The following is a 27,333-nucleotide window of genomic DNA, read 5'->3' as shown; positions in this document are numbered from 1 at the left end:
CCACCTCCCTTTCAGTCCTTCTCTTCTTTCTCTCTCCCTCTTTCTCTCTGAGAAGAGAGAGAGATTGAAAGAGGAGAAGAGGCACATTGCTGGAAGGAGGTCCCACCCCTCCTTTTTCAGTCCTTCTCTCTTTCTCTCTCCTCTTTCTCTCTGAGAAAGAGAAGAGAAAGAGAGAGAAGAGGCACATTGCTGGAAGGAGGTCCCCCCTCCCTTTCAGTCCTTAGTCTTCTTCTCTCTCTCTCTCTCTCTCTAGAAGAGGCACAGTGCTGGAAGGGAGGTCCCACCCCTCCCTTTCAGTCCTTAGCTTCTTTCCTCTCCCTCTTTCTCTCTGAGAAGAGAGATAGAAAGAGGAGAAGAGGCACAGTGCTGGAAGGGAGTTCCCACCTCTCCCTTTCAGTCCTTAGCTTCTTTCCTCTCCCTCTTTCTCTCCGAGAAGAGAGATTGAGATGAGAGATAGAAAGAGGAAAAGAGGCACAGTGCTGGAAGGGAGGTCCCACCCCTCCCTTTCAGTCCTTAGCTTCTTTCCTCTCCCTCTTTCTCTCTGAGAAGAGAGATAGAAAGAGGAGAAGAGGCACAGTGCTGGAAGGGAGGTCCCACCCCTCCCTTTCAGTCCTTGGCTTCTTTCCTCTCCTCTTTCTCTCTGAGAGAGAGATAGAAAGAGGAGAAGAGGCACATTGCTGGAAGGAGGTCCCACCCTCCCTTTCAGTCCTTGGCTTCTTTCCTCTCCCTCTTTCTCTCTGAGAAGAGAGATAGAAAGAGGAGAAGAGGCACATTGCTGGAAGGGAGGTCCCACCCCTCCCTTTCAGTCCTTGGCTTCTTTCCTCTCCCTCTTTCTCTCTGAGAAGAGAGATAGAAAGAGGAGAAGAGGCACAGTGCTGGAAGGGAGGTCCCACCCCTCCCTTTCAGTCCTTAGCTTCTTCCCTCTCTCTCTTTCTCTCTGAGAAGAGAGATTGAGAAGAGAGATAGAAAGAGGAGAAGAGGCACAGTGCTGGAAGGGAGGTCCCACCCCTCCCTTTCAGTCCTTAGCTTCTTTCCTCTCCCTCTTTCTCTCTGAGAAGAGAGATTGAGAAGAGAGATAGAAAGAGGAGAAGAGGCACAGTGCTGGAAGGGAGGTCCCACCCCTCCCTTTCAGTCCTTTGCTTCTTTCCTCTTCCTCTTTCTCTTTTCTCTGAGAAGAATGATTGGGAAGAGAGATAGAAAGAGGAGAAGAGGCACAGTGCTGGAAGGGAGGTCCCACCCCTCCCTTTCAGTCCTTTGCTTCTTTCCTCTCCCTCTTTCCATCTGAGAAGAGAGATTGAGAAGGGAGATAGGAAGAAGAGAGGAGGCATAGTGCTGGAAGGGAGGTCTTACCCCTCCCTATCAGTCCTTAGCTTCTTTTCTCTCCCTCTTTGTCTCTGAGAAGAGAGATAGAAAGAGGAGAAGTGGCACAAGGCAGGAAAGTAAGTCCTAACCCTCCATTTTAGTCCCTAGCTTCTTTTTTCTCCTCTCTCTGAGAAGAGAGGTAGAGTAGAAGAGGCAAAGGGCACAGGAATGTAGGAGTTAGACCATAAGAGCAGAACAGTTCACAGAATCGTACTCGAGGCTTTCAAATGGGGAGCGGTAGGATGGCCGCTGGACATTCACTGGCTCTGGAATGAAGGACCCAGACCTGAAGATCAGAACAGCTACTGGAACTGTCTATGAGGCTGGCAAATGGACAGCGGTTGGGGGACCGCTGGACATTCCCTGGCCCTGGAATGGAGAACCCAGACCTGAAGAGTAGAACAGCTCCTGGAACTGTGTACGAGGCTGGCAAATGGACAGCGGTGGGGGGACCGCTGGACATTCACTGGCCTTGGAATGGACGACCCAGACCTGAAGAGTAGAACAACTCCAGTCCTCTTTTCTCTTCTTTTCTCTCTCTCTCTCTCTCTCTCTCTCTCTCTGTGTACGAGGCTGGTGAATGGACAGCGGTGGGGGGACCGCTGGACATTCACTGGCCATGGAATGAGGACCCAGAACTGAAGAGCAGAACAGCGCCGGGAACTGTTCACGAGGCTGGCAAAGGACAGCGGTTGGGGGGCCGACCACAGTCCATTTGCCAGTCTAGGGGACTGTTCCAGGCGGTGTTTAGCTCTTCAGGTCCGGCTCTTCCATTCCAGGTCCTGTGTTCCAGGCATTGTTATCTCTTCAGGTCCGGCACTTCCATTCCAGGTCCTGTGTTCCAGGCATTGTTATCTCTTCAGGTCCGGCTCTTCCATTCCAGGTCCTGTGTTCCAGGCATTGTTATCTCTTCAGGTCCGGCTCTTCCGTTCCAGGTCCTGTGTTCCAGGCGGTGTTTAGCTCTTCAGGTCTGAAGTCGAATGCTTGTCCTGACTCTCTTCTGGTTTTTGGCAACTCTTGGTGTTGTGCATCATCACTGGACTCATCATCATTTGATATAGTGATCACAGGGATCCTCACCAAGAGCTGCTTTTTCTGGGCCATATGGGTTCTCCTTTCCTTTTTCGTCAGTCTTCTCCCTTTCATCTGGACCCTCAGACATTCTTGGATGCCCATCTCCTTGCAAGACTTTGTATCATGCGTTCCATTTCCTCTCTTTCTCTCCGACGCCTCAGCAACTGTTCCTTCATGTCTGCTTGCTCCTGTTTCATTTTTTCTATTTCCTTTGCTATTTCACTTTGTATTGATGCTTCCTCTTCCTCTTGACGTGTTGATTGTTCTTGCTGGGTCGTCATGCTTTCATCTTCCTCTACTTGTGCTTCAGGTCCTAAGCCAAAGTTTTGTTCTGACTCGATTCTTTCGTTGGTCAACTCTTCTTTGAGGCCATTGAATTCCTTTTCCATTTCCGTTTTCCTCCTCTTATTTTCCTCCATCAACTCGATGACCTCATTTTCCAAGCCATGAATCGTTTTTTCATATTCAGTTATTTCTTTTTTAAATTGTTCCATACCCTTATCCTTTTCAGTATTCACATTCTGCAGGATGATCAACTCTTCCTTGAGGTCATCTAATTCCTTTTCCATTTCCGTTTTCCTCCTCTGATTTTCCTCCGTCAACTCGATAACCTCATTTTCCAAACCATGAATCGTTTTTTCACATTCAATTATATCTTTTTTAAACTGTTCTATACCCTTATCCTTTTCAATATTTATATCCTGCAGGATGATCAACTCTTCCCTGAGGTCATTTAATTCCTTTTCCGTTTCCGTTTTCCTGTTCTGATTTTCCTGCATCAACTCGATGACCTCATTTTCCAAACCATGAATCGTTTCCCTGCATTCAATTACTTCTTTTTTAAAGAGTTCTATCTCCTCGTCCTTTTCCATGTTCATATCCTGCAGGTTACTCAGTTCTTCTCGGAGGTCATTTATTTCATTTTCCAATTTAGTTTTCATACTCGTCTTTTCGTCTGTCAAGCTGAGGACCTCATTCTCCAAAACGTGAATCGTTTTTCTGTTTTCCATTATTTCTTGTTGAAACAGTTGCGTCTCCTCGTCCTTTTCCATATTCATAGACTGTAGGCTGCTTAGTTCTTCTTTGAGGTCATTTCTCTCCTTGTCCATTTCAGCTTTCCTTTTCAGATTTTCTTCTTTTAAGTCAATGACCTCCTCCTCCAGACCTTGAATCCTCTGTCCATATTCAATTATTTCTTTTTTAAACCTTTCAGTTTCCAAATCGTTTTCCTTATTCAGATCCTGCAGGTCACTGAGCTCATGCCTAAGGTCATTTACTTTGTTATCCATTTCATTTTTCATTTTCTCGTTTTCTTCAAGTAAATTGAGGACTGTATTTTCCAAATTTCGTATTTTTTCCTCCTTTGCAATCACCTCTTGTTTACACATTTCAATCTGTCTATCTTTTCTCAAATGAAGATTGCTGAGCTCCTGCATTAGCTGATGAACTTTTCTTTCTAATTCGTTTTTAATTTCTTTTTTTTCCTCAGCTAATTTCTGGACTTCTTTTTCAAAGCATTGTATTTTCTCTTCCTTTTCAATCACTTGTTGTTCACACATTGCAATCTGTCTGTCCTTTCTCAGATGAAGTTGGCTGAGCTCCTGCATAAGGTGACGAACCTTGCTTTCCCATTCGTTTTTAACTGCATTTTTTTCATCAGCTAATTTCTGGACCTCTTTTTCCAAATCTTCTATTCTCTCTTCCTTTTCAATCACTTGTTGTTCACACATTGCAATCTGTCTGTCCTTTCTCAGATGAAGTTGGCTGAGCTCCTGCATAAGGTGACGAACCTTGCTTTCCCATTCGTTTTTAACTGCATTTTTTTCATCAGCTAATTTCTGGACCTCTTTTTCCAAATCTTCTATTCTCTCTTCCTTTTCAATCACTTGTTGTTCACGCATTGCAATCTGTCTGTTCCTTTCTCAGATGAAGTTGGCTGAGCTCCTGCATAAGGTGACGAACCTTGCTTTCCCATTCGTTTTTAACTGCATTTTTTCTTCATCAGCTAATTTCTGGACCTCTTTTTCCAAATCTTCTATTTCTCTTCCTTTTCAATCACTTGTTGTTCACACATTTGCAATCTGTCTGTCCTTTCTCAGATGAAGTTGGCTGAGCTCCTGCATAAGGTGACGAACCTTGCTTTCCCATTCGTTTTTAACTGCATTTTTTTCATCAGCTAATTTCTGGACCTCTTTTTCCAAATCTTCTATTCTCTCTTCCTTTTCAGTCACCTCTTTTTTAAACCTTTCAACCTGTACGTCCTTTTCTCTACTCATATCCTGTTGGCTGCTCAGTCTGTGTTTGAGGCCATTGACTTCCTTTTCAAATTCCGTTTTAATATTTTCATTTTCTTTCACAAAGCCCAGAACTTTCCTTTCCAAATCGTCGATCTTCTGTTCACGTTCAGTATTTTCTTTCTTCAGCTGATGGTTCTCCTGATCCAGTGCGTCCATCCGGCGTCGAAGGGTGAGGACAGACTCATAAATGTTGTTCCTCCTACAGTCCTCCAGTAGGGATGGCTTTGGGAAGTCGTTTTCATTTAGATCATTCATGGTTTGTCCAAGGAGATCCAGAAAGTCGTCTTCTTCTTCTTGGAAAGATCCGCTAGGCAAGGGAGATCTTTCTTCCATCTTTCCTTTGAAGTTGTCGATAACCCTACGTCTCAAGCCGTCGATGTCTGCAGCCATTTGATCAAATAAGTTCTCCTTTTCCATCAGCGTTGCTCGCAAACGTGAATTTTCACTCTGAAGCAGCTGAATTTCCATTCCGAGATTGTCGAACTTTCTTTCATAAAACTCCTTCAGAGTCGACGCTGCGTTATTGTTGTCGTTTTCTTCTTCACTGACGTCCTCCTGTGTCGATGGTCTCATTTCCGTCGTCTCGTTCCTTAAAGATTTGATCTTCCGTCCGATATTTATAAGAGTAAACACTGTTCCGATGAACAGAGCCAATTTTAGAACAATATTACTACGGGGAACCGCGTAGCCACAAGTATCATCGATAATATTACTATGGTGAATCCCATAGCCACAAGTATCATCAATAATATTACTACGGCGAATCCGGTAGCCACAAACATTAGAAAATTGCCTAAGCAAAACAGATTTTGCAAAACTAACACTGTCACAAATTAAAGTACTCATGATGAGAGATGTACCTAACACACGCTCGAGACGAAAGCTCATTTTCAGAATCTGCCACTTGCTTTGATGTGGGTTGTGCCGGAATCCGTGAGTCCTTGTGGTTCCTTATGTCTTCAGAGAGACTGAGAAGAAGATTTGCGGACTCCAGTTTGTCTTCAGGGTGTGGATGTCCTTAAGGGCGCTTTTACGGAGGAGATTTTTGCGATTTGAGCCTTACGAGGTGTTCAGGAATTCCTCTTAACGCCTCACAGCCTGGAAGAAATCGAGTCCAGAGATTAATAGGAAAATGGCTTCGGCGCTTGCTTCAAGGAGGAGTTCCGGAGACTTCTAAATCCTTCAGAGTCATAATTGCTTCAGATTTGTTGCACTTGGATCCAAAATGCATGAAGGATTCTGAAAGTTAAGAGGACATTGTGTATATATATATATATACATATATATATATATATATATATATATATATATATATATATATATATATATATATATATATATATATATATATATATATATATATATATATATATATATATATGTGTGTGTGTGTGCGTGTGTGTGTGTGTGTGTGTTTATATATATGTATGTATGTACAGTCGGCCAAAGAAGAATTGGCGTAGTTTCTTTATTCATTGTTCGTTATGGAAATATTGCCATATGCAGGTGACAAATTATTTACTTTTCAATCGTGACAGCCCAAGAAGCATTTGGAATTTGGCTTTGCTTCTGCTCGAGTCTTGACGTTGACCCAACGTATCGTACAGTGCTGGGGTGTCGTCGTTCGTCACCTACAACCGATAAATGATACATTAAAGCTGTCAGTATTCTTTATTAATTCAACTAATTTTGTCCTTTGATCAATAAAATAATTGGCATGACACATTTAGTAGGCCTAAATTTGACTTTTGATTTGACACCTGATTAGCCTACAGAAGGTCTGTTTTCAGCAGTATACTCTCTCGGATGCTTAATGTGACTGAATATTTAAATCGACAGTATTAATCTGCTTCATTTGATTATTCACGTTATTCTTTTTTATTGGCCGTGTTCTCCTTTTTTCTTATCCTTTTCATTGTTGCCTAACATAATTTACTCAGACCTACCTATCTCATGTCAAAAAGCAATCATAAGAAATCAAACGATTACAATTTAATCTTTTTTTTAATCTAATTCATTGCATGACTAATAAAAGATAAAAAAAATTCCTTGCATGTCATCCTGTTTCATCTGCACACGTTGGAAAGCTGTGGGAGTCAAAGCTGACGAACACATTAAGACAAAAGGCTTACTTTCATCAAAATATTCTTGGGTTAATCTTAATGTAGTTATTCATTTCTTCTAAATAGAAATTAATTAATTGAATCAGTTTCACACGTATGCCTAGACCTGCTGCCGTGAGGCTATTATACGTAGCTGAAAGGATAGGAAATATGAAAGGTAACTTTCTCGTTTAAGTTTATTTCCGATATTTACAATAAAAACCAAATTATATATATATATATAAATATGTACATATATATATATAATATATATATATATATATATATATATATATATATATATATATATATATATATATATATATATATATATATATATATAGTCAGATAACTAAGGAAAAAATTATAGAAATCCACTGAACTGGAATGCAGTCAAATTCAAGTTTAAGTAAATAAAAAGATGAACATAATCGTATCCGTATTAGCAGGTGAATATGTATATGTATACATATATATGTATATATATATATATATATATATATATATATATATATATATATAGATAGATAGATAGATACATACATACATAAGAAAAAATGTAGAAATCCATGAAGTTGTCATGCAGTCAAATACGGAGCACAGCTAACATACAAATGAAAGTAAACATATCCATATTAGCAGGTGAGATATATATATATATATATATATATATATATATATATATATATATATATATATATATATATATATATATATATATTATGCATGTGTGTGTGTGAGAGAGAGAGAGAGAGAGAGATGAATTAAGCAGGAATTCAGTCATAACATAGGCCTATAAGTATGTATAGATTCACATGAATAAGAAAAATGTTAGAGAACTAAATGAGCCGAAATGAAGTCAACTACAAAATAACACTGTTAAACTAACGAGAATCAAATTGGTCATATTATATGAAAAGGTTGTAGCATAACTCACGCATCTTACCCTATTTGGCATTGATGCAACGAGGACTTCGCAAATGTTTGCTGCTCCCCTCTATGGTCTTAAGTTTTCCCAAGTATCTATTGCATGCCTTATTAAGTTCTCTTTGGTCTTAGCACGATTAACATCCTATTGTTGGGTCACGTAGGCCCATAAGTTTGCTGTTGGGTTCAGATCTGCAGACTTGGCAGGCCAGTCAATTCGAACCACTTCTGGGTTCTGCTGGAACCGTTGCTTTGCAACCTTTGCATTGTGGACTGCAGAATTGTCCATGGCGTTATATATTGGCATGGGATACGGCAATAATAGTTTCCAAACTGAGGGTACTAAAATGTCCTGTAAAATTTCGATATGCTGATTGCTGTTCAGACTCTCATCAATGGCAGTTAACTCTCCCGGTCCACTGGCAGCCACCCATCCCCATAACCCAGGTGATATTCTGCCACTACGCCTTGATGGCGCGATGTTATTTTCAGCATATTTGTCGATGGAAAATATCATTTCAACTGATAGACAATCCAATAGAGAGTAGTGAATTTAGTGGTGATCTTTTAAAGAAAATATGTGAATTTTATGAAATAAAAAAGTGTCAAATAACCGCTTATAAACTAATCGTAAAATAAAGGATATCGTGAAAACTTTAGTGAGCCCACGGACAGAAGATTGGGACTTAGCAATAGAAGACGTACAGACAGTTCACATTGAATAATACTGTAATTGAGACAATAGGAGAATCCCCACATTATTTGCTATATGGTTATCGGAAAAGAATGCCTAACACATTATTAGACGATGCAACACCACCCAGACACACATATAATTATGATGACTATGTTGCATGGAAGACCAGGCGTACTTACGAAACAATCATGAAAACAAGGACAAAATTATAAGAGGGTCATAATACTCATACCAAATATTATAATCAAAGTACCATTAAACCAGACATTGCAGTGGGTACTCAAATTTATGTACAAAATCATGTTCTAGAAGGGCCAAATGTAAAGGTTTCTCCTAAGTTCACTGGACCATATAGAGTTGTAGAAGTGTTAAAATTAAACAAATATAGAGCAATTAATGAAAGTGATCTAAAGGAGAAAGTAGTTAACTGGAATCATATATAAAAGTAGTAAAAACAAATCAATGGTCCACTGAGGTTATAGATAACATAAGACATAAAAATGCTGTAGATAATGTTGTAAACGAAAGATATAATCTACGAAACCAACGAAGTTAAATATGTGTATGTATATGTATATTGGTATTGGTCTGAAAATATCATAAATATAATGTATGTAGTGAAACCTATATATAAAGAAAATATAAATATAATATATGTAGTGAAACTATATATATCGAAGCAAATGTAGAAAATGAAAAAGAAAGAATAGACAGACTGGAAAAATGGGCAGCAGCAAGAGGGACAGTGATAAATAAAGTGATAATATCGCAAAATCAAAATGCAGAACAAGTAGAAAAAACCGAAACATTTTATAAATCAAGTCAGTCAGAATGTAACAAAAGAACTGAATAAGCTGGAACGCATACAGTTTTTAAATACATTTGCTCTAGAAAGCGAAGTGATATTACAGGAACATATAAACACATTAAATGTCATTTTGATTGCTTGTAAAGGTATTATGAGCCCAACACTAATCACTCCTAAAGAATTAGAAGAAATTATTAGGTTTTGCATCATGGAAAAACACTTTTAGCCACTTGTGGAAGATGTATTCATGTACTATAATTTAATAAGTGCCACAGTGCTTTATGATAAAATTATTTTAATTGTACCTTTCAATACTAGGATCACAAACACATTAATCACTGTGTACCCATTTCCTAAGACTTAATCACCAGACAATCATTCAAAAGGGAACACTCAATCATTTTGCATTAGAAGAACACGCTCTACTATTGTCATTCTTCACTGATAAACAATTTAATGAGTGTATTCTGTTAAAAGAACAAGAATATATATGTAATTTTGATAACCTGTATAAGAATACTAATGCTTATCCCTGTATTCAAGAATATGTGTTAAACCAAAACCAAGAAAAAGACGTATGTACTACAAATTATGCTAAAACATTTGAAGCATTTATAGTTGTATTATAAATGCTTCAAAATCTTTGAAATCTTTGAAATCTTTGTATTTTCACTAAATACTGTTGTAGCTAAAATTAAATGTCACAACATTAGCACAGAAATAAAGTTTAAAAATGTTAAATCTTTTACAACATCATGTCAGTTAGTGATAGCAAACCAATTATATTATGAACCTCAGCTTTTCACAACATATAACTTCAACAAACATGTGCCAGATAAGAATTACTCATATAAAATAAATGAATTTAAGTTGTCTCAGTTAGAATTAAAGAAGCTTGAAAATTTGAACTATGTTGATGAATATTTCTACTATAAAGAAACTGTCTCCCCAATTTTATCATTAATAAATCCAGTGGTAATAGTAATTACTGTTATTTTGTTTATCATAATAGTGAGAAATCTTGTTATAAGAAAAATACAAGGGATATTGACAGAACTCAATAATAACAGTAATTAGAAATTGATGTAACAATATATTTATTTTACATATGTTCATTTAATATAACTGTGAATTGACATACTTATAGTCTGATGTATTTGACATTTTAATATGATTATTTTTTTTTAGAATGTTTTGATGAACTTATGTCTTTTCCTCCACAATTGGAGAAACAGTTTTTATTATATCTATTATTATGTTTTATTGCCAATTTAATTATTACTATTGTATCAATTTTATTATGTTTAATTAAACATTGAAGACAATGTTTGGTAGGTGACCGATTGATGTAATGATAGTAGAAGGATATTAGTTATGAGTAACGTAAATATAAGAGAAAAAAAAAGAAATGAGAAGAGAACCAGTGATAAAGAGAGAGAGAATGGCATAATAATGAAACACGAACAGAGAGAGAGAGAGAGAGAGAATAGCGAAACAGGAAGTGTTATGATTGCTTAGCCAAAACACTGGCGCAAGTTTAATCTCCTGAAATCGTTAAAGGAATGTTTACCCGGCTCACCTTTGTGCTTACCTGTCCACTCTGGCCGGAAACCAAGACTTCCGGTGACGTCATAAGTACCCTCCTTCGTAGGAGGGATTAATTCAACTAATCCACCCAAAAGGACGTCGTTAGATAAAGTTTCAGCCAATTAAGACATCTAATAAGGGCGGGACAGAAACTATTGCCCGCCTATTGTGGGATGGGGATTTCCTTTGAAGTGCACTTCAAAAGAGAAGGAAGAGAAGCAGAGAACAGAGAGAAGCAGAGGAAGATCCAAAGAGTCTTAGTGGAGTGAGGTCATGGCCTCACCAGTTGTGGGTTGAGAAGAAGCAAGGCTCACACTTCGATTCGTATTCATACTGCTTAACTTGTATATATATTTCACTTGTATATGTACAGTGTTATTTTTACTAGTGTGTTAATGAAGTAAGAAAGCTGCACTGTGTCTTCCTAAAACCTCCTGGGACTCAAATGCTACTATAACAACAAAGCCAGAAACGTTAAAGCAACTATAAAAGAAAATGATAGACTTCTTTACATGGGCAACGAATAAAAGAAATAATAAGAAAGCAACAGCATAACAGAAGGTGGTAAAAGCATTACAATCGAAAAATTATGAAACTGCCAATTCTAATTTGGACAAACTTGGAATTGTCTATAATATGTTGTTGTTTTCTTTAGGGCTATTTTATATTAACATTTCTTTCAGTGCGTTATTATAGGAAAAAACGAGGTTGACATTAAAAGATTTTAACAATGATTTTGTTTTCAAAACCTCTCAGATAAGGATAGCTGAGAATGTTCTTAGGGGTTTCTTTCTCCATGTTACTTTAACTATAAAACTTTTTGTGGGCCTTATTATAACAAATATCTAGTATACGTGAAGGATAACATAAATCTGTCCCTATTTTTCTTATGTATTCAATTTCTTGATCCAAATACTGGGGACTGCCAATGCGCAAAGCTTGTAAAAACATAAAAGAAAAAAATTTATATTTTGATGTCAAGATGATGGCCTGAATAAAAATGGACATAAGTTAAGTTGTTGGTTGGTTTCTTATAAATACTGAATTTGCATTGAAATGGTTTTCTATGCATTAAAACATCTAAGAAAGGGAGGCAATTGTCTTTTTCTAATTCTAAAGTAAACTTAATGGATGGTACCAGGTTATTCAAATTAGAGAGTAAATCATCTACATCAATACCGGAAGGCAAAACAGCTAAAATATCGTCAACATATCTACACCACTTTAAAGGAGTATAAACGATATAAGGTAAATATCGTTTTTCAAAGAATTCCATATACAAGTTTGAGAGGAGTGGGGATAAAGGGTTGCCCACTGCCATACCAAATATTTGTTGGTAAAATCCTTCATGATTTTATCTTTATTTATATATTCATCACGTTCCATATTTTCGTGATTCAGTTATACATAAATATATATATATATATATATATATATATATATATATATATATATATATACATACATACATACATACATATATATATATATGTATATACAATATATAATATATATATATATATATATATATATATATATATATATATATATATATATATATATATATATATATATATATACATATCATATCTATATATATATATGTATATATATATATATAGATATATACATATGTCTTGTAATCACAATACTGATGAATATATAATAATATATTGGTTATATACTCAGTACCCATATATATATACCACCTTTCATATATATATATATGTATATATATATATATATATATATATATATATATATATATATATATATATATATATATATATATATAAATCCGTTTCTTATAAAGCTGACATTTCCAGGGCACAGCCTCTGAAAAGTTTTCACAGTTGAAGAATACAATAATGAAACATAAAATTGTCAATAAAAAATATAAAAAAAATGTTTCAAATACGCTTTTATTAAAATGCACTAAAAAGTAAAAACTCATTTTTTGAGAAGCCAGGATTTTCTTACAATTAGTTATGTCTACAAAAATAAAAACGTGGGAGCCAAACATGGAAGAAAATCCTGGTGTGTTTCAGAAAATTATTTTTCACTTTTTAGTGCATTTTATTAAAAGTGTGCTTTAAAATGTTTTCTTTTTTTATTTTAAAACTTTTAGTTTTGACAGAAATTGTAACCGATTTATGATTGTAACTAAAAAAAAAATGAAACGTGATATCCTTTTGAGCCAAAGAATGTTTGAAAAATCTGTAGAGTTATTAATTTATTGTACCGAGCCAAAGACGGTATGAAAAATCTGAAGAGTTTCATACAAATCCTGAGATACTGGGAGAGGTCATTGTAGGGTCACTAGAGGTCACTGCTGCCCTACTGATCATGTAAAGTTGTATTGTCACCGGGATTGAGTAACCATGCAAAATTTCAAATCCATCGGACGAAGGGAGCAGGTCGAAAATTGAGTTACAAGTTTTGACCCATACAGACAGACGGGCGCAGAAGTCAAGTTAAATAAGGGCATGTAAAAAAAAAAAATTTACCACGTCAACAACGAATGAATTCGAAGAGTTTACATATAGTTCGCGTAAAGGATCCAATACCTTGCGAAACATATGAACGTCGTGAATATCTCTAAGGAAGAGTGGATGATGGAGGGGAGAACTAAACCGCCCCCACACCCCCGCGCCTTATTCCCAGCCCCTAGTTATTAGAGGCATTGTGACGCTCGGGAAATTGAAAATTGATGGAATACATCAGCCTGAGGGTAGAGTGTTCCTCCTCAAGTTTCTTAATACAGTAGTATTTTTTATTATGATTGATCTCTGGGGTATCTTGGTTACTGTCCCTCGAAAATAGGAAATTCAATGTTTAGTTTTCTGTAAAATAAACTATTGTGCCGGCTTTGTCTGTCCGTCCACATTTTTTTCTCCACACTTTTTCTGTCCACCCTCAGATCTGAAAAACAACTGAGGCTGGAGGGCTGCAAATTGGTACGTTGATCATCCACCCTCCAATCATCAAACATACCAAATTGCAGCCGTCTATCCTCAGTAGTTTTTATTTTATTTAAGGTTAAAGTAAGTCATGATCGTGCGTCTGGCACCGCTATAGGTGCCAAGAACACAGGCCACCATCCTATTGTGGCTGCAGCTGAGAGCTTCATGGGGGAGTGGCTGAGAGTTTCATACAGTATTATACGCTGTACAGTAAACTCAATTGTGCCAAATAAAATTCGGTGCATTTTTTACTTCTTTATTTGTAGGAAACAAAATATTTACCAACGTTAGATCTTCGTGGAGTGGTTAGTGCGCTCTCTCTTCTCATGAACTAAATTGGGCATGCACGTGGTCTATCAATGCCTAACTGACTGCAGTCACTTTTCGCACATAGCACAAACATAAACAAAGTTTATTGACACTTGTACTTACGCTGTGGCACTGCCTCTTCTCATGTGCTTGAAAAGGGAGGGGTATGCTCCCAGGGTCGTCTCTAATCCGCGACCAGCATGAGCACTCGATGTTCAGCTGATAAGTCGCAACTGCAGAGATCTTGCAGAGCAACTATAGAATCTGGCTTAGGTCGCCAATGGTATGATTCTGCCTTAGATACTTATTGGATTCTAGGCTGCAGCGGATGATCACAGGGAGTTCTTTGCATTACCAAGAAAACTACTGTATTTTAATTAAAATCTGACTAATAAGACTGGTTAAGGCAGATCTGTGAGGGAAAAATCATGCAAACTCAAAGGGTTCACTTAATTATATTTATTTATATAATAAATACAGATCAGAAGAATGACGAATTACGGGCCAGGTAATGATAAGGTCCTGTTAAATGAATGAATCCTACGCAGAAGAAATATTCTACGTCGATGATGTCTTCATAACAGGAGCATCGCAGAGGGGTAGAGTAAGGGTCGGCATAAGGCCAATGCACATGAGATTGGTTCCACAGCCAAGGCCGATCTGCAATGAGATGCAAGACAGTTACTTGCAAAAATAATAGTGTACTCAAAGGGAACTGAGGGAGCGCACAAATGGTGCCAATTAACATAGTTCAAACACTAAATGCACAATTACGTTAACACTTCACACTTCAGCACAAATTTACTGAAGGTGATCTCACATTGAAATAGAAAATAAATCAGGCTGAGGAATAACAGGATCGTGACTGACTAAAAGAAACATTATTCTGGTACATTACCTTCGTCAGGATGACGGTGTCCTCGTCCAATAGGGCGTCGGCGGTGGAGGGAGGAAAATGAAGGGATGCCACTTACAAAAGTGCACTGGTTCGAGCCTCGAGGTCGAACACGTGGAGGGTACAAGAGACAGGCAAAAGTGAGGACAACCGTCCTCTGTGAAGTTGTGAGCACTTCTCTCCCTGAATTGCTGGTTCATATACGGGTATAATGTCAGGGATTACGCCTTGGCATCATTGTAGATGGTGTTGAAGTCAGTGCCCGCTTCGTTTCCTATAGGCCACGCATATGTGGTGGCTGTCCAGCCAAGCCTTGTGGAGAGGTCACCTTTCCAGGTGTCATGGCGTCCGGCACATGTTCAATAGGTATGTTCCGGCCACTTTCTCTTTTGGTTTCCTCCTTTGCTGGTTGTCTGCCTCCAGCAAGGATTTTCATCTTTGAAGCTGCACCTATAAGATAAGGATCTATGGCAGTCACTTTTAACAGGGAAGGCTTACCCACATAGGGTTTCATCTGTGATTAATAATAATAATAATAATAAAAACAACAACATTTTTTGGAAGCTTGAATGTCAAGTCTGTGGTCCCTGTGGGCTTATTCCATAAGTATAGGGTTCATCTTCTGAATAATAATAATAATAATAATAATAATAATAATAATAATGGTAATCGTCTTGAAGATAACAGCATTAATAACTTAATTTTAGATAATCTGTTGTCTATTAACTCAGAACAAAATGGACTTTATTTAGACGAGACAAATTCCTCATCATATTTCGGAGAGGATGGAAAAGGAAATACTCTGACCTCGTAAACATCAACACTAGGGAGGGTTGCGCTCTCTCTCTCTCTCTCTCTCTCTCTCTCTACGAGCGGACAAACGGCCACTGCAAGGAAAGGGAGATACCTCTTTCTTAAAGACTTACTGGAATTTGGTTCACAATTCTCTCTCTCTCTCTCTCTCTCTCTCTCTCTCTCTCTCTCTCTCTCTCTCTCTCTCTATCTATATATATATATATATATATATATATATATATATATATATATGTGATTATATATATACAGAGAGAGAGAGAGAGAGAGGGTAATGACCCAGAATTCTGAACCAAATTCCAATAAGTATTTACTGAGATGGATATGATATGCATATATATGTATATATATATATATATATATATATATATATATATATATATATATATATATATATATATATATATATATATATATATATATATATATATATATATATATATATATATATACATATACACACATATACACACATATATACATACATTTTACGTACGTTTAAGCGTCTAACAACGCAGGCGCAAAGTAGTGCATGCCATGTATAAACAAGCAGAATAGACAAAAACAAAAGTAAAACCTGATGTGTGTGTGTGTGTGTCTGTGTCTGCAGCCCTCTCAACAACACATCTTGATGCGACTCAATGTGAGAAATGGCTCTGCAGCGTCATAAGAGGGCAATTATAAGTTATCGATATCGGGGAAAGCGCAGCGCGATATCGGAGAGTGATCAACCCTCGCCATTTAGATCATATTTCCTGTTAATTGAAGTGTGTCCATCTCGCGTCAGGCTGCAAAGTAATTTTTATCTTTAAGGTCGTTCGAATTTTCAGTGAGCGTTAATGCCGTTCAATGCAGCCATGAAAATTGATTATCGGGTTGCAAGACTACTTTCAATTCAACCTAGTTTCGGTGACGCTTCAAGTCTTCTGCTGCTTTAATGTATGGCGAAGAATATATGTCTTTTCTGATTAATATTGATCGATTTTTATCTATATTTTCGTGCAGTGCAGTTCAGGTCTGTCTGTCTCTCTCTCTCTCTCTCTCTCTCTCTCTCTCTCTCTCTCTCTCTTTTCCAGTGCAAAATGAGCTATATGCCAGTGTTTCTCTCTCTCTCTCTCTCTCTCTCTCTCTCTCTCTCTCTCTCTCTCTCTCTCTCTCTCTCTTTTCCAGTTCAAAATAAGCTATATGCCAGTACTCTCTCTCTCTCTCTCTCTCTCTCTCTCTCTCTCTCTCTCTCGTCTGTTAAGAGTCTCGGTGCGAGTTCAACGCTTTCTGGATTTATATATTATCGCATTTTGTGCTTTCTGTGTGATTTATTTACAGGGCAGAATAAAAATAAAGGAGTCGAGATTAAGAGCAGAAAAATAACCTTCTGTTGAAAATCTACCCGGTGTACCTGTTACCAGTTAATGACCTTCTTTTGTAAAGTTGTTAATAATATTGTTTTAGGTTCCCCCTGAAACGCGTCGTACTCTGTTGGTAAAGAAAACCGGTAACTCCACCTGTCACCGTTTGGTAACAGTTTGAGTTTTCTTAAACGCACTCAAACGTCGTGAAATAATTGTCAATAGCTGCTCTTTATATTGCATGTACCTCCTTTCATATTCTCTTTCTTCCATCTTACTCTCCTCAACCCTGTCATAACAATTGATTCATAGCGCGACTGCGAGGTTTTCCTCCTGTTACGCCTTTCAGACCTTTTATTGTCAACTACCTTTTCAGCGCTGAATGACCTCATGGGTCCTTTGGCCTAAATTCTATATTCAATTCACTTCTTGATGTTGCAACTTACTCAGACTTTGTCCACGTTAAGAAAGAAGATTAAACCCTCTATTTGTATGCTTGACATCGTTAAGTGTAAAAATGTTAACAGACCTTACATTATTTTAGCTTAAGCCTCTAAACCCCAATTTTAGAAATGAACAGAAGTCATTTTGGAAAAATAATGATTACCCTTACGTTCTTAAGCAGGACACGATCTATAATTTAGGATGTCGTAGGATAATTGATTTTTAGTTTTCTGTAAAAGAGAACTATTGCGACGGCCTTGTTTGTCCATCCGCACTTTTTCTGTCCGCCCTCAGAGCTTAAAAACTACTGAGGCTAGAGGACTGCAAATTGGTATGTTGATCATCCACCCTCCAATCATCAAACTTACCAAATTGCAGCCTCAGTAGTTTTTTTTTTATTTTAATTAAGGTTAAATTATCCATAATCGTACTTCTGGAACCTCTATTGGTACCAACAACACAGGCCACCATCTGACCGTGGGTGAAAGTTGCATGGGCCGCGGCTAAGTTTTATGGGCCGTGGCTGAGGCCACCACCGGACCATGGCTGAGTTTCATGGGCCGCGGCTGAAAGTTACATACAGCATTTTACGCTATACAGAAAACTCGATTGCGTCGAAGACACTTTGGCCCATTTTTTTACTTGTTTTTTTTTTATCTCTCTCAGTTGACAAATTACTAATTACACGAATACGGACGAAAAATACGACAGGAGTGACGAACGCTGAACGTTCCAACGAAATCGTAATAATTCCCTCGGCTCATTTGCAGTGTCTCCGTAGGAGGGGTAGTGCCGTCAGTGCACCTCATGCGGTGCACTGTAGGCATTACTTAATGATCTTTGCAGAGTGCCTTCGGCCCCTAGCTGCAACCCCTTTCGTTCCCTTTTACTGTATCCTTTCATATTCTCTTTCTTCCATCTTACTTTCCACTCTCTCCTAACAATTGATTTATAGTGCAACTGCGAGGTTTTCTTCCTGTTACATCTTTCAGACCTTTTACCGTCAATTTCCGCTTCAGCAATAAATGACCTCATAGGTCCCAGTGCATGACTTTTGGCCTAAATTTTATATTTAATTCAATTCAATTTGTTGTGGTGCTCAGACATAATATCTAGCACCAGCTTTTAATTCGCTCGTATTTCGTTGTGACTTTTACAATTCAGCGGATGATTTCTCTGTTTTCTCTCTCTCAAATATTTTATTTAATCATTTTTATTTCAGTGGATAGAATTGTGGGTTGAAAATAGAAACATGATTTCATGTGACGGATGGATCTTATCGAGGGTTGTCTTGTATAATGATCTAGTGTTTTAGAAATTATTAATTTCAGCCTTTATAATGATTATATTTGCAATTATATATATTATATATATATATATATATATATATATATATATATATATATATATATATATATATATATATATATATATATATATATATTCATGATGTTGCCTTATAATATGTATATCATCCTATAGTTTTGATATATTTACTCTTCTATTTATCATGTGTTATGTGTAATAATGATAATTGTTGAAATATCAAATGTAATGTAATGTCAGATCTCAAAGGAGTTAATGATTTAGATAACTTAGCAATGTAATTTAGAATTAATAATATCTTTCTTGATAATAACGTAGTAGTGGGAGAGAGAAATTAGAGTTTTAGACCAGATGTGCCATGTCATCAGTTAAGATATGCGAGCTCTTTGTTTTGATTCATGGGTTGACAGGTCAGTAATAGCAATTGAGCCAGTGTTATGATTTCTGTAAAGGCTTTGTCCCATATGAGAAGAAGACAAATGATTTCGCAATGTTATATGTGTTCCATACGATTTTTTGTTACAGATGTGTACCTTCTGAGAAATATGAACAAGTGTTGCACTGAAGCACGTGGCAATTGTGTCATGTTTAAGACTGCATTGCTCTGATCATGTATTGTCCCGATTGCATTAAATCATTTTTCTCTTCTAGAATTTTCTCTTGTATCTCGTTCCCAAAATGCCTTAATGACGTCATCTGATTGTTTCATTTCCTACTGGAATCCTAAAGTTTGTTCATTCTGATTTCAGAGACTGTTAGTGTTGGTTCTCTCTCTCTCTCTCTCTCTCTCTCTCTCTCTCTCTCTCTCTCTCTCTCTCTCTCTCTTCAAAAGAAAGAACCTTTAATGTAAAATATTTTTGGTCATTAATATTAAACTTAGCTTTTGAGATCTGAATGTAGGAAAAGTGTATATATTTGGTAACGGCGCCATACAAAAAAGTGTGTTTTGTGAATCTAAAGCAGCTGCATTTCAAGTGATTTTGCAAAAGTTTTCACAAGCTTCTGTAAGGTAAAGTGAATTTTACTTATTATTACCATAGCATAATAAGGCATATTAGGGAAATTTTGCCTTAGTGAAATTATTATTGGTAAATCTTTTGCGTAGTTTTTGTGTTATTGTGCTTGCAATCTCTTGATTTTTCACATTTTATATATTGGTGATTTAACATTTATTTACTTGGCATTTTAAATATTTCTTGATAATTTAACATTGCATACATGATTTAATTTTCATTTACTAAGATTTTATTTTCAAATCTTGAGTAATTCTTGATAGTTTAAATTTTGCTTGATTAATTTAATATCTTGATAAATTAAAGTTTTGTGATTTAGTTTTGTTTAATAATTTAACTCTAGGATTAATTGAATTTTGTTTTGTTTTTAAGTAATAGTAAATTTTTCCAGATTGAGAATTCTAATTATAGTTTTTTGTATTTAATGGTTTTAAAAACTGTTTCATTTATTGACCACCATTGAATAGGGTTAATTGTGTGCATAATGCAAAGTGATAAACATGTTTTGTTCCTTTTGTTTTGCTGAAGTGAATTAAGACCAGGGAAACAGTTAAAGTTGTTTGATGGAGTGATGCCCTTTTACTCTAGTATATTTCTTGTTTAATTGTTGATACCTCCACACTTGTTTTGATAAACTTAGTTTGATTTTCACATGATTAATGAACTTTTTAACAATCACTGTTACCTTTAGAGTACTCAGTCGTAATTTTATTGTTATGAGAGTTCAGGTATGTGGCTGAAGTGAGGTAAATTTTTGAATTCTGTGATTAGTTGTGCAATAACCAGGTACTTGGAACACATCGTGACAATAGACATTTTTGGTGTCAAGACCCTGGAACAAAACAAAATATAACTCTGGTTTATGGTTTATACTGTTGGTGTTAGGGATATATTTTGATAGGAGAGTGACCACATAATTATTTATGCATTGTATTGTGAATTATTTAGTTGAGTAACTTGGAGAAATTGGCTCTGTTCAATGTTCAGAAGTTTTTAGCAGCTCCATCCATCCAAGAGTTACCTGAATCCAACCTGACCAAGGCACAGTGGACTGCTTTAGCAGTGGCATGTGGGGGTAATGTGCCTAGTGGTATGATTAAGGCACAGATCAGATGTATTGCAATCGAAGCATTGATGGACTCTGGTTAAATAGTTGAAGAGTTAGGAGAGGCACAGGAGTTGTTGAATGCAGCTGAGGCAGAGTTTATAAATAAGCAAGAGGGAAAGAAAGAGAAAAGTGGCGTATAGAAGCAGAGGAAAGTTTGATTAAGCTGAAGATGCAGGCTGAAAGAGAAAATGCAGACAGAAAGAAAAAGAGATGACAGAGACAAGGGAAAGAAAAGAAAGAGAAGCAGAAGAAGAAAGAGAAAGAGTAAGACATGAAAGGGAGATGGAGTTAATAAAAGCTCGACCCACCTTACCTGTAACACCGCCTAACCCTATCCAAGGTTCTCAAGAGCCTGTATTTGATGTTGTAAGAGTGCAGAAATTAATTCCAAAGTTTACTGAAGGAGTTCCCGATGAGTTTTTTGAAAAAGTAGCTTCAGGTATGGGATGGCCAGAAGATAAATGGTCAGTCTTGTTACAGAGTGTTCTCATTGGTAAAGGAAGAAGTGCCTATTTAGCCTTATCAGCTGTAAAGAGTACAAGATACTCAGACATAATGTGCTACAAGTTTACCAGATGACCCCTGAACATTAAAGTGAGACATTCAGATCTTTGAGAAAGGGTGACAAGATGACTTTCTTGGATTATGCCTACAAAGCAAGATGTTTCAAACGATGGTTGGAGGCTGCTAAAGTTAAATCTATGGATGAACTTGAGGAGTTTGTAGTCTTAGCGCAATATCTTAAGGGAATTCCTGAACACATAAGAGCCTATTTAAGAGAGAGAAAGAGAGAGGTTGAGAAACTTGACAAAGCTGCTACATTGAGTGAAGACTGTAATATCATTTGTAGCAGAAAGAATTATAATGTCAAGTACCAGAACCAGCAACGCACAGGTTGTAGGTCTTATCCAAATTTCAGGAACATTACAACTGAGAATCCTTTTAGTGGCAATGCCAGTGCAAAGACAGGCAATACCCCTCAGCAATCGAATGTTAAATCCTCATCATCCAGTTTCTCAAGACAGATACAGAAGACTAATGTTGTCTGCTTCAAGTTCGGAAGATTAGGACACTACAGTCAAGATTATTATCAGACACAACAGCAGACCAAGCCAGTTGGTCAAGTTGTTAAAGGTAACCAGGCGAAATAAACTATGAAGAGCAGTGTGGGGGAGCATAGCAGTATTTCTATTTCTTCCTTTTGTCTCCAAGAAGGCTGGTGGTACCTCCCTTTTGTTTTCTTCATAGTTCCTACCTGAGACAGTTGGGGAGACTGAGTCTAAACAAGCTGAGTGTTTAGCAACCAGTGGAAATGTAACCTCAAGCAGTGAGTGGCTGAGCAGCTTGGAGGCTTTTAAGCCATATATCTGTGAAGGCATGCTGCCAACTCAGTCAAGGTACCAGTCAAGGAACGTGATAAGGGGAGTAACCACAGTGTGGTAGTTCGTAGTGTTCACCCACAGTTGGAGAAGAATTTCACCGGAGATTCAGTTATTTTGAAGGGTACAGGAGGGGAAGAGGTAACTCCTATATGCCGTTTGCACCTGTCGTGTGAATTGGTGACAGGGAATGTTGATTTTGCTGTAAAGGACTCACTAGTTGTTGAAGGTGTGCATGTTTTACTGGGTAATGAAGTAGGTGGTGTACCATTTGTTCCTTGTCCTTCAGTGACAGACAAACCGCTGAGGTTCAGTCTTACAGTCGATTTAGAGAAGAAAAACCCCCACCTGTTTCCAAGTTTTGTAACTACCAGGAGTATGAAGATAACTACATCTGCAAGTGAAGAAACTGAGGATTTACCTGCGCCAGAAGGATCAAGTGAAGGATCTTTGAGCTTAGAAGAGCTGTTCCAGGAAAGTGAAGTTGCCCTTAGTGTTAGTAATGAAGAGGTTTCCCAAGAAGACGAGGATCATGGTGTTCTTGAAGAGACTCAGAGTAGTCAGAGTGTTCCTGAAGATAGTAGTGAAACTACAGTGGCAGAGTTAGCAAATATTGAGAGCTCAGCCCTTGAAGTTGGTCAAATGACTAGAGAGAAGCTAATGGAACTGCAGAAGAAGAATACAATGTTAGCTGATTTGTTCTTCAGGGTTGTTGATCAAGAAGAGATGCAACAAACTCCTACCTGTTATTATTGAAAAGAAGGATTGCTAATGAGGAAGCATCGACCTGCAGATATACCAGTAAATGCCAAGGGTGAATATCATCCAATTTTGATTCCATATCCATTGAGGAAGCAAGTGGTAGCAGTGGACTGAGTCTGGACAGTGGGAATCAGGTTATGAAATATTTTTCTGGACTGATTTCACAATATATATATATATATATATATATATATATATATGGATATATAAATAGATATATATATATATATATATATATATATATATATATATATTTTTATATATATATATATATATATAAATGCAAAGGAAAGAAAGAAAATAAAGCTATATATAGAATATATTTATAATATGTATTATAATGTGAATATATAGGCTATATAATATAGAATATATATACATAATATATATATATATATATTTATATAAATATATAAAAATAAAAGATAATATATATATATAATAAATAGATAATAGCAATATATATAATATATATATATATATATATATATATATATATATATATATATATATATAATCTGTAAGCTACAAACGTCCTTTAATATCCAATCCAAGGTTCGGAAATAATAGCCTTTTTCATATATGTTAAGAGTGCAGAAATTTTTAGTTGATAATAAGGAGTCGTCCTCGATGAGTTTTTTGAAAAACAAGAACTCAGGACTACTGATGGCGCATTTTAAAGCCATAAATGAGGTATAAGTGGATATCGTCTTCCTACAGAGTGTTCAAATTGGTAAAGGTGGAAGAAGTGCGATATTTAGCCTTATCAGCATGTAAAGAGTACAAGATACTCAGACATAATATGACTTTTTTACCAGATGACCCTGAATATTAAAGTGAGAGATTCAGATCTTTGAGAAAGGATGACAAGATGAATATTTTTCATTATGTTACAAAGCAAGATGTTTCAAACGATGGTTGGAGGCTCGAACCAAAGTTAAATCTATGGACGAACTGGAGGAGTTTTAAGTCTTAGAGCAATATCTTAAGTGGAATTCCTGAACACAAAGAGCCTATTCAAGAGAAAGAGAGGTTAAGATACTTGCCAAGCTGCTACATTGAGTGAAGACTATAATATCATTTTTATCAGAAGGAATTATAATGTCAAGTACAGAACCAGCAACGCACAGGTTGTAGGTCTTATCCAAATTTCAGGAACATTACAGTTGATAAGAATCCTTTTGTGGCAATGCCAGTGAAAAGACAGGCAATACCCCTCAGCAATCGAATGTTAAAGTGGATCATCCAGTTTCTCAAGACAGATACAGAAGATTAATGTTGTATTTGCGAAGTTCGGAAGATTAGGACACTAACAGTCAAGATTATTATCAGACACAACAGCAGACCAAGCTTTTTGGTCATCACCGTGATTCATATTCAATCTAAAGGAAAATAAACTATGAAGAGCAGTGTGGGGAGCATAGCAATATTTCTATTTCTTCCTTTTGTCTCCAAGAAGGAATTTTAGTTGATAACAAGTTTGTTTTCTTCATAGTTCCTACCTGAGACAGTTGGGGAGACTGAGACTAAACAAGCTGAGTGTTTGGCAACTAGTGGAAATGTAACCTACAAGCAGTCCGTGAGGGTTTGTATTTGGAGGTTTTTCACCATATATCCATGAAGGCATGCGTTTGGCAACTCAGTCAAGGACTTTTTTACCACATCAAGGTATTATGATCACGGGGAGTAACCACATTGTGGTAGTTCATGGTGTTCACCCTACAGTTGGAAATAATATATTTTCATATATGTTCAAGGAATTTTTAGTTGATAATCAGTTATCTTGTGGGCTTGAACCAGCGAGGACAAGAACTCCAGGTGGGTGAATATCGTCCTAAATACAAACACCTGTCGATTTGTGGGAATTGGTATCCACTTATACCTCACTTGCTGGAATGGGTTAAAATTTCCACTGTAGTCCTGACTAGTTGTTGAAGGTGTGCATGTTATTATCAACTAAAAATTGGGTAACATATATGAAAATATATTATTTCCGAGGTAGATTTGTATTAAAGTGACGTTTTGTCCTGATTGAATAGTGATCACTGTAATGTGATAAAAAAGTCATGATATGGTTCAGTCTTACGTGGGTTCGATTTAGAGAAGTGGGTGAAACCAAATACAAACACCTGAGTTTCCATTTGTTGGAAGACGATATCCACTTATACTCACTTGCTGGAGTATGTTAAAAGATAAGTCCTGAGTTCTTGTCTTCGCTGGTCGAGACGAGATGATGAAACTATTATCAATTTACCTGCACCAGAAGGATCAAGTGAAGGATATCTTTGAGCTTACTGATTGGAGCTGATTGATAAAAAGTCATAAATGGCTGAAGTAAACGCACTTAGTGTTAGTAATGAAGAGATTTCCCAAAAGACGCGATTTGGATGGGGAAGGTGTTCTTGAACCTCAGACTCAGAAAAGTCAGAGTGTTCCTGAAGACGACGAACTTATTATTAAACTATATAGTGGCAGAGTTGATATTAAAGGACGTTTGAGAGCTCATTGAATATGAATCACGGTGATGTGATAAAAGTCATAAGTTGGTCGCAAAGTGACTAGGAGCATGGCAGAGGTGGGTGAATAACGCTAAATACAAACAATGGAACTTGTAGAAGGGAAGGATACAACTTATACTTGCTGCTGATTTGTAGTCTGAGTTCTTGGGTTGTTCGATCAAGATGAGATGAACTTATTATCAACTAAAAATTCCCCTCGGTAACATATATGAAAATATATTATTTCGAAAGGAGCGAATTGATATTAAAGGACGTTTGAAGCACTGATTGAATATGAATCACGGTGATGTGATACCAGTAAATATATGGTGGGGTGAATATCATCAAATTATATGATTCCATATTCATTGATATATATATACATATAGCATATATATATATTAGTATGTGTATATATTTATTTACGTATATATATGTGAATCAGGTTATATGTATAAAATATATTTTTCTATATGGATATATATATATATATATATATATATATATATATATATATATATATATATATATATATATATATATATATATATATATATATATATATATATATATATATATATATATATATATATATATATATATATATATATATATATATATACTGTATGTATATATGTATATAGTTTTATTTTCGTTTTGCATCGAAATCTCTTAAGAGGGAGATTGAGTTTTGTGTTTTAACGAAACATACGATACACATCAATGTTATCAATATGATATCCCTAAGCGGTGTACAGATTTATATTGTGTTCTTAAAGGCTAATTGAATAATCCCTTTACATTGAATTACAAGTTATAAGTCTCAATGATATCAGCTGCCTGAAATATTTATATTTATTTATATATATATATATATATATATATATATATATATATATATATATATATATATATATATATATATAAATGCAGTTATTATAGGCTGAATAATATATTATTACATAAGGACAGCTTTGCGTAATACCGTTATGTAATGGATAAACAAGCCAGGATTCCGTTATATCACTGAATAATTTCTTGTAATTGTTAACGGTCTTATTCATAGTTAGGGATTATTATTATTATTATTATTATTATTATTATTATTATTATTATTATTATTATTATTATTAGATATCCATTTATTCCGGGGTGATATAAAATATAAGAGGTTTCTTATAATGTTAGAATGAATCTTGAAGATATTTGAGAGAAAAATTCATCATTTTAAAGCTTCCTTTTTGTATACCACTAGAGCAGGGTTCTTCAAACTTTTTCTGTCGTGGCCAGATTTTACTATGTCATCATTCCCACGACCCATACAGAAAAATATTGTACAAATGACCAGAAATATCAGAGAATACAAGGATAAAAACTGAAACGCAATAATTATGTTAAAAAGGCATTGTAATCAGAATTATATATATATATATATATTATATATATATATATATATATATATATATATATATATATATATATATATATATATACTGTATGTGTGTGTATGCAAACATAGAATAATTTCCACTTATTTGCAATTAGGCTTATCTATTTAGTGACATGGGTGGGCTTGCTTGTGTGTTGTTATCCTGGACAGTTTGGCTTGCAGGAAGATAGGGC

At 36.1% G+C, this 27,333-nt stretch overlaps 2 protein-coding genes and 1 long non-coding RNA gene across 3 annotated transcripts in view; 1 reads left to right on the top strand and 2 right to left on the bottom strand.

Moving 5' to 3' along the window:
• LOC136839219 (uncharacterized) overlaps nt 1-27,333 on the top strand; it is a 616,302-nt gene that overhangs the window by 134,038 nt on the left and 454,931 nt on the right. The gene's annotated exons all lie outside the window — the stretch shown is intronic.
• Nucleotides 1,973-4,416, bottom strand: LOC136839200 (interaptin-like). The gene has a single exon (XM_067104932.1). It carries the CDS (start codon nt 4,335-4,337, stop codon nt 2,517-2,519), a length of 1,821 nt encoding a protein of 606 aa, XP_066961033.1. The 5' UTR covers nt 4,338-4,416; the 3' UTR covers nt 1,973-2,516.
• Nucleotides 4,460-5,803, bottom strand: LOC136839201 (uncharacterized). The gene has a single exon (XM_067104933.1). The coding sequence runs from the start codon at nt 5,619-5,621 to the stop codon at nt 4,503-4,505; it is 1,119 nt and encodes a 372-aa protein (XP_066961034.1). The 5' UTR covers nt 5,622-5,803; the 3' UTR covers nt 4,460-4,502.

Source organism: Macrobrachium rosenbergii, chromosome 6 (assembly GCF_040412425.1).
Source record: "Macrobrachium rosenbergii isolate ZJJX-2024 chromosome 6, ASM4041242v1, whole genome shotgun sequence".
In the NCBI taxonomy this organism is placed as follows: Eukaryota; Metazoa; Arthropoda; class Malacostraca; order Decapoda; family Palaemonidae; genus Macrobrachium; species Macrobrachium rosenbergii.
This window is presented reverse-complemented; position numbering and strand designations above follow the sequence as displayed.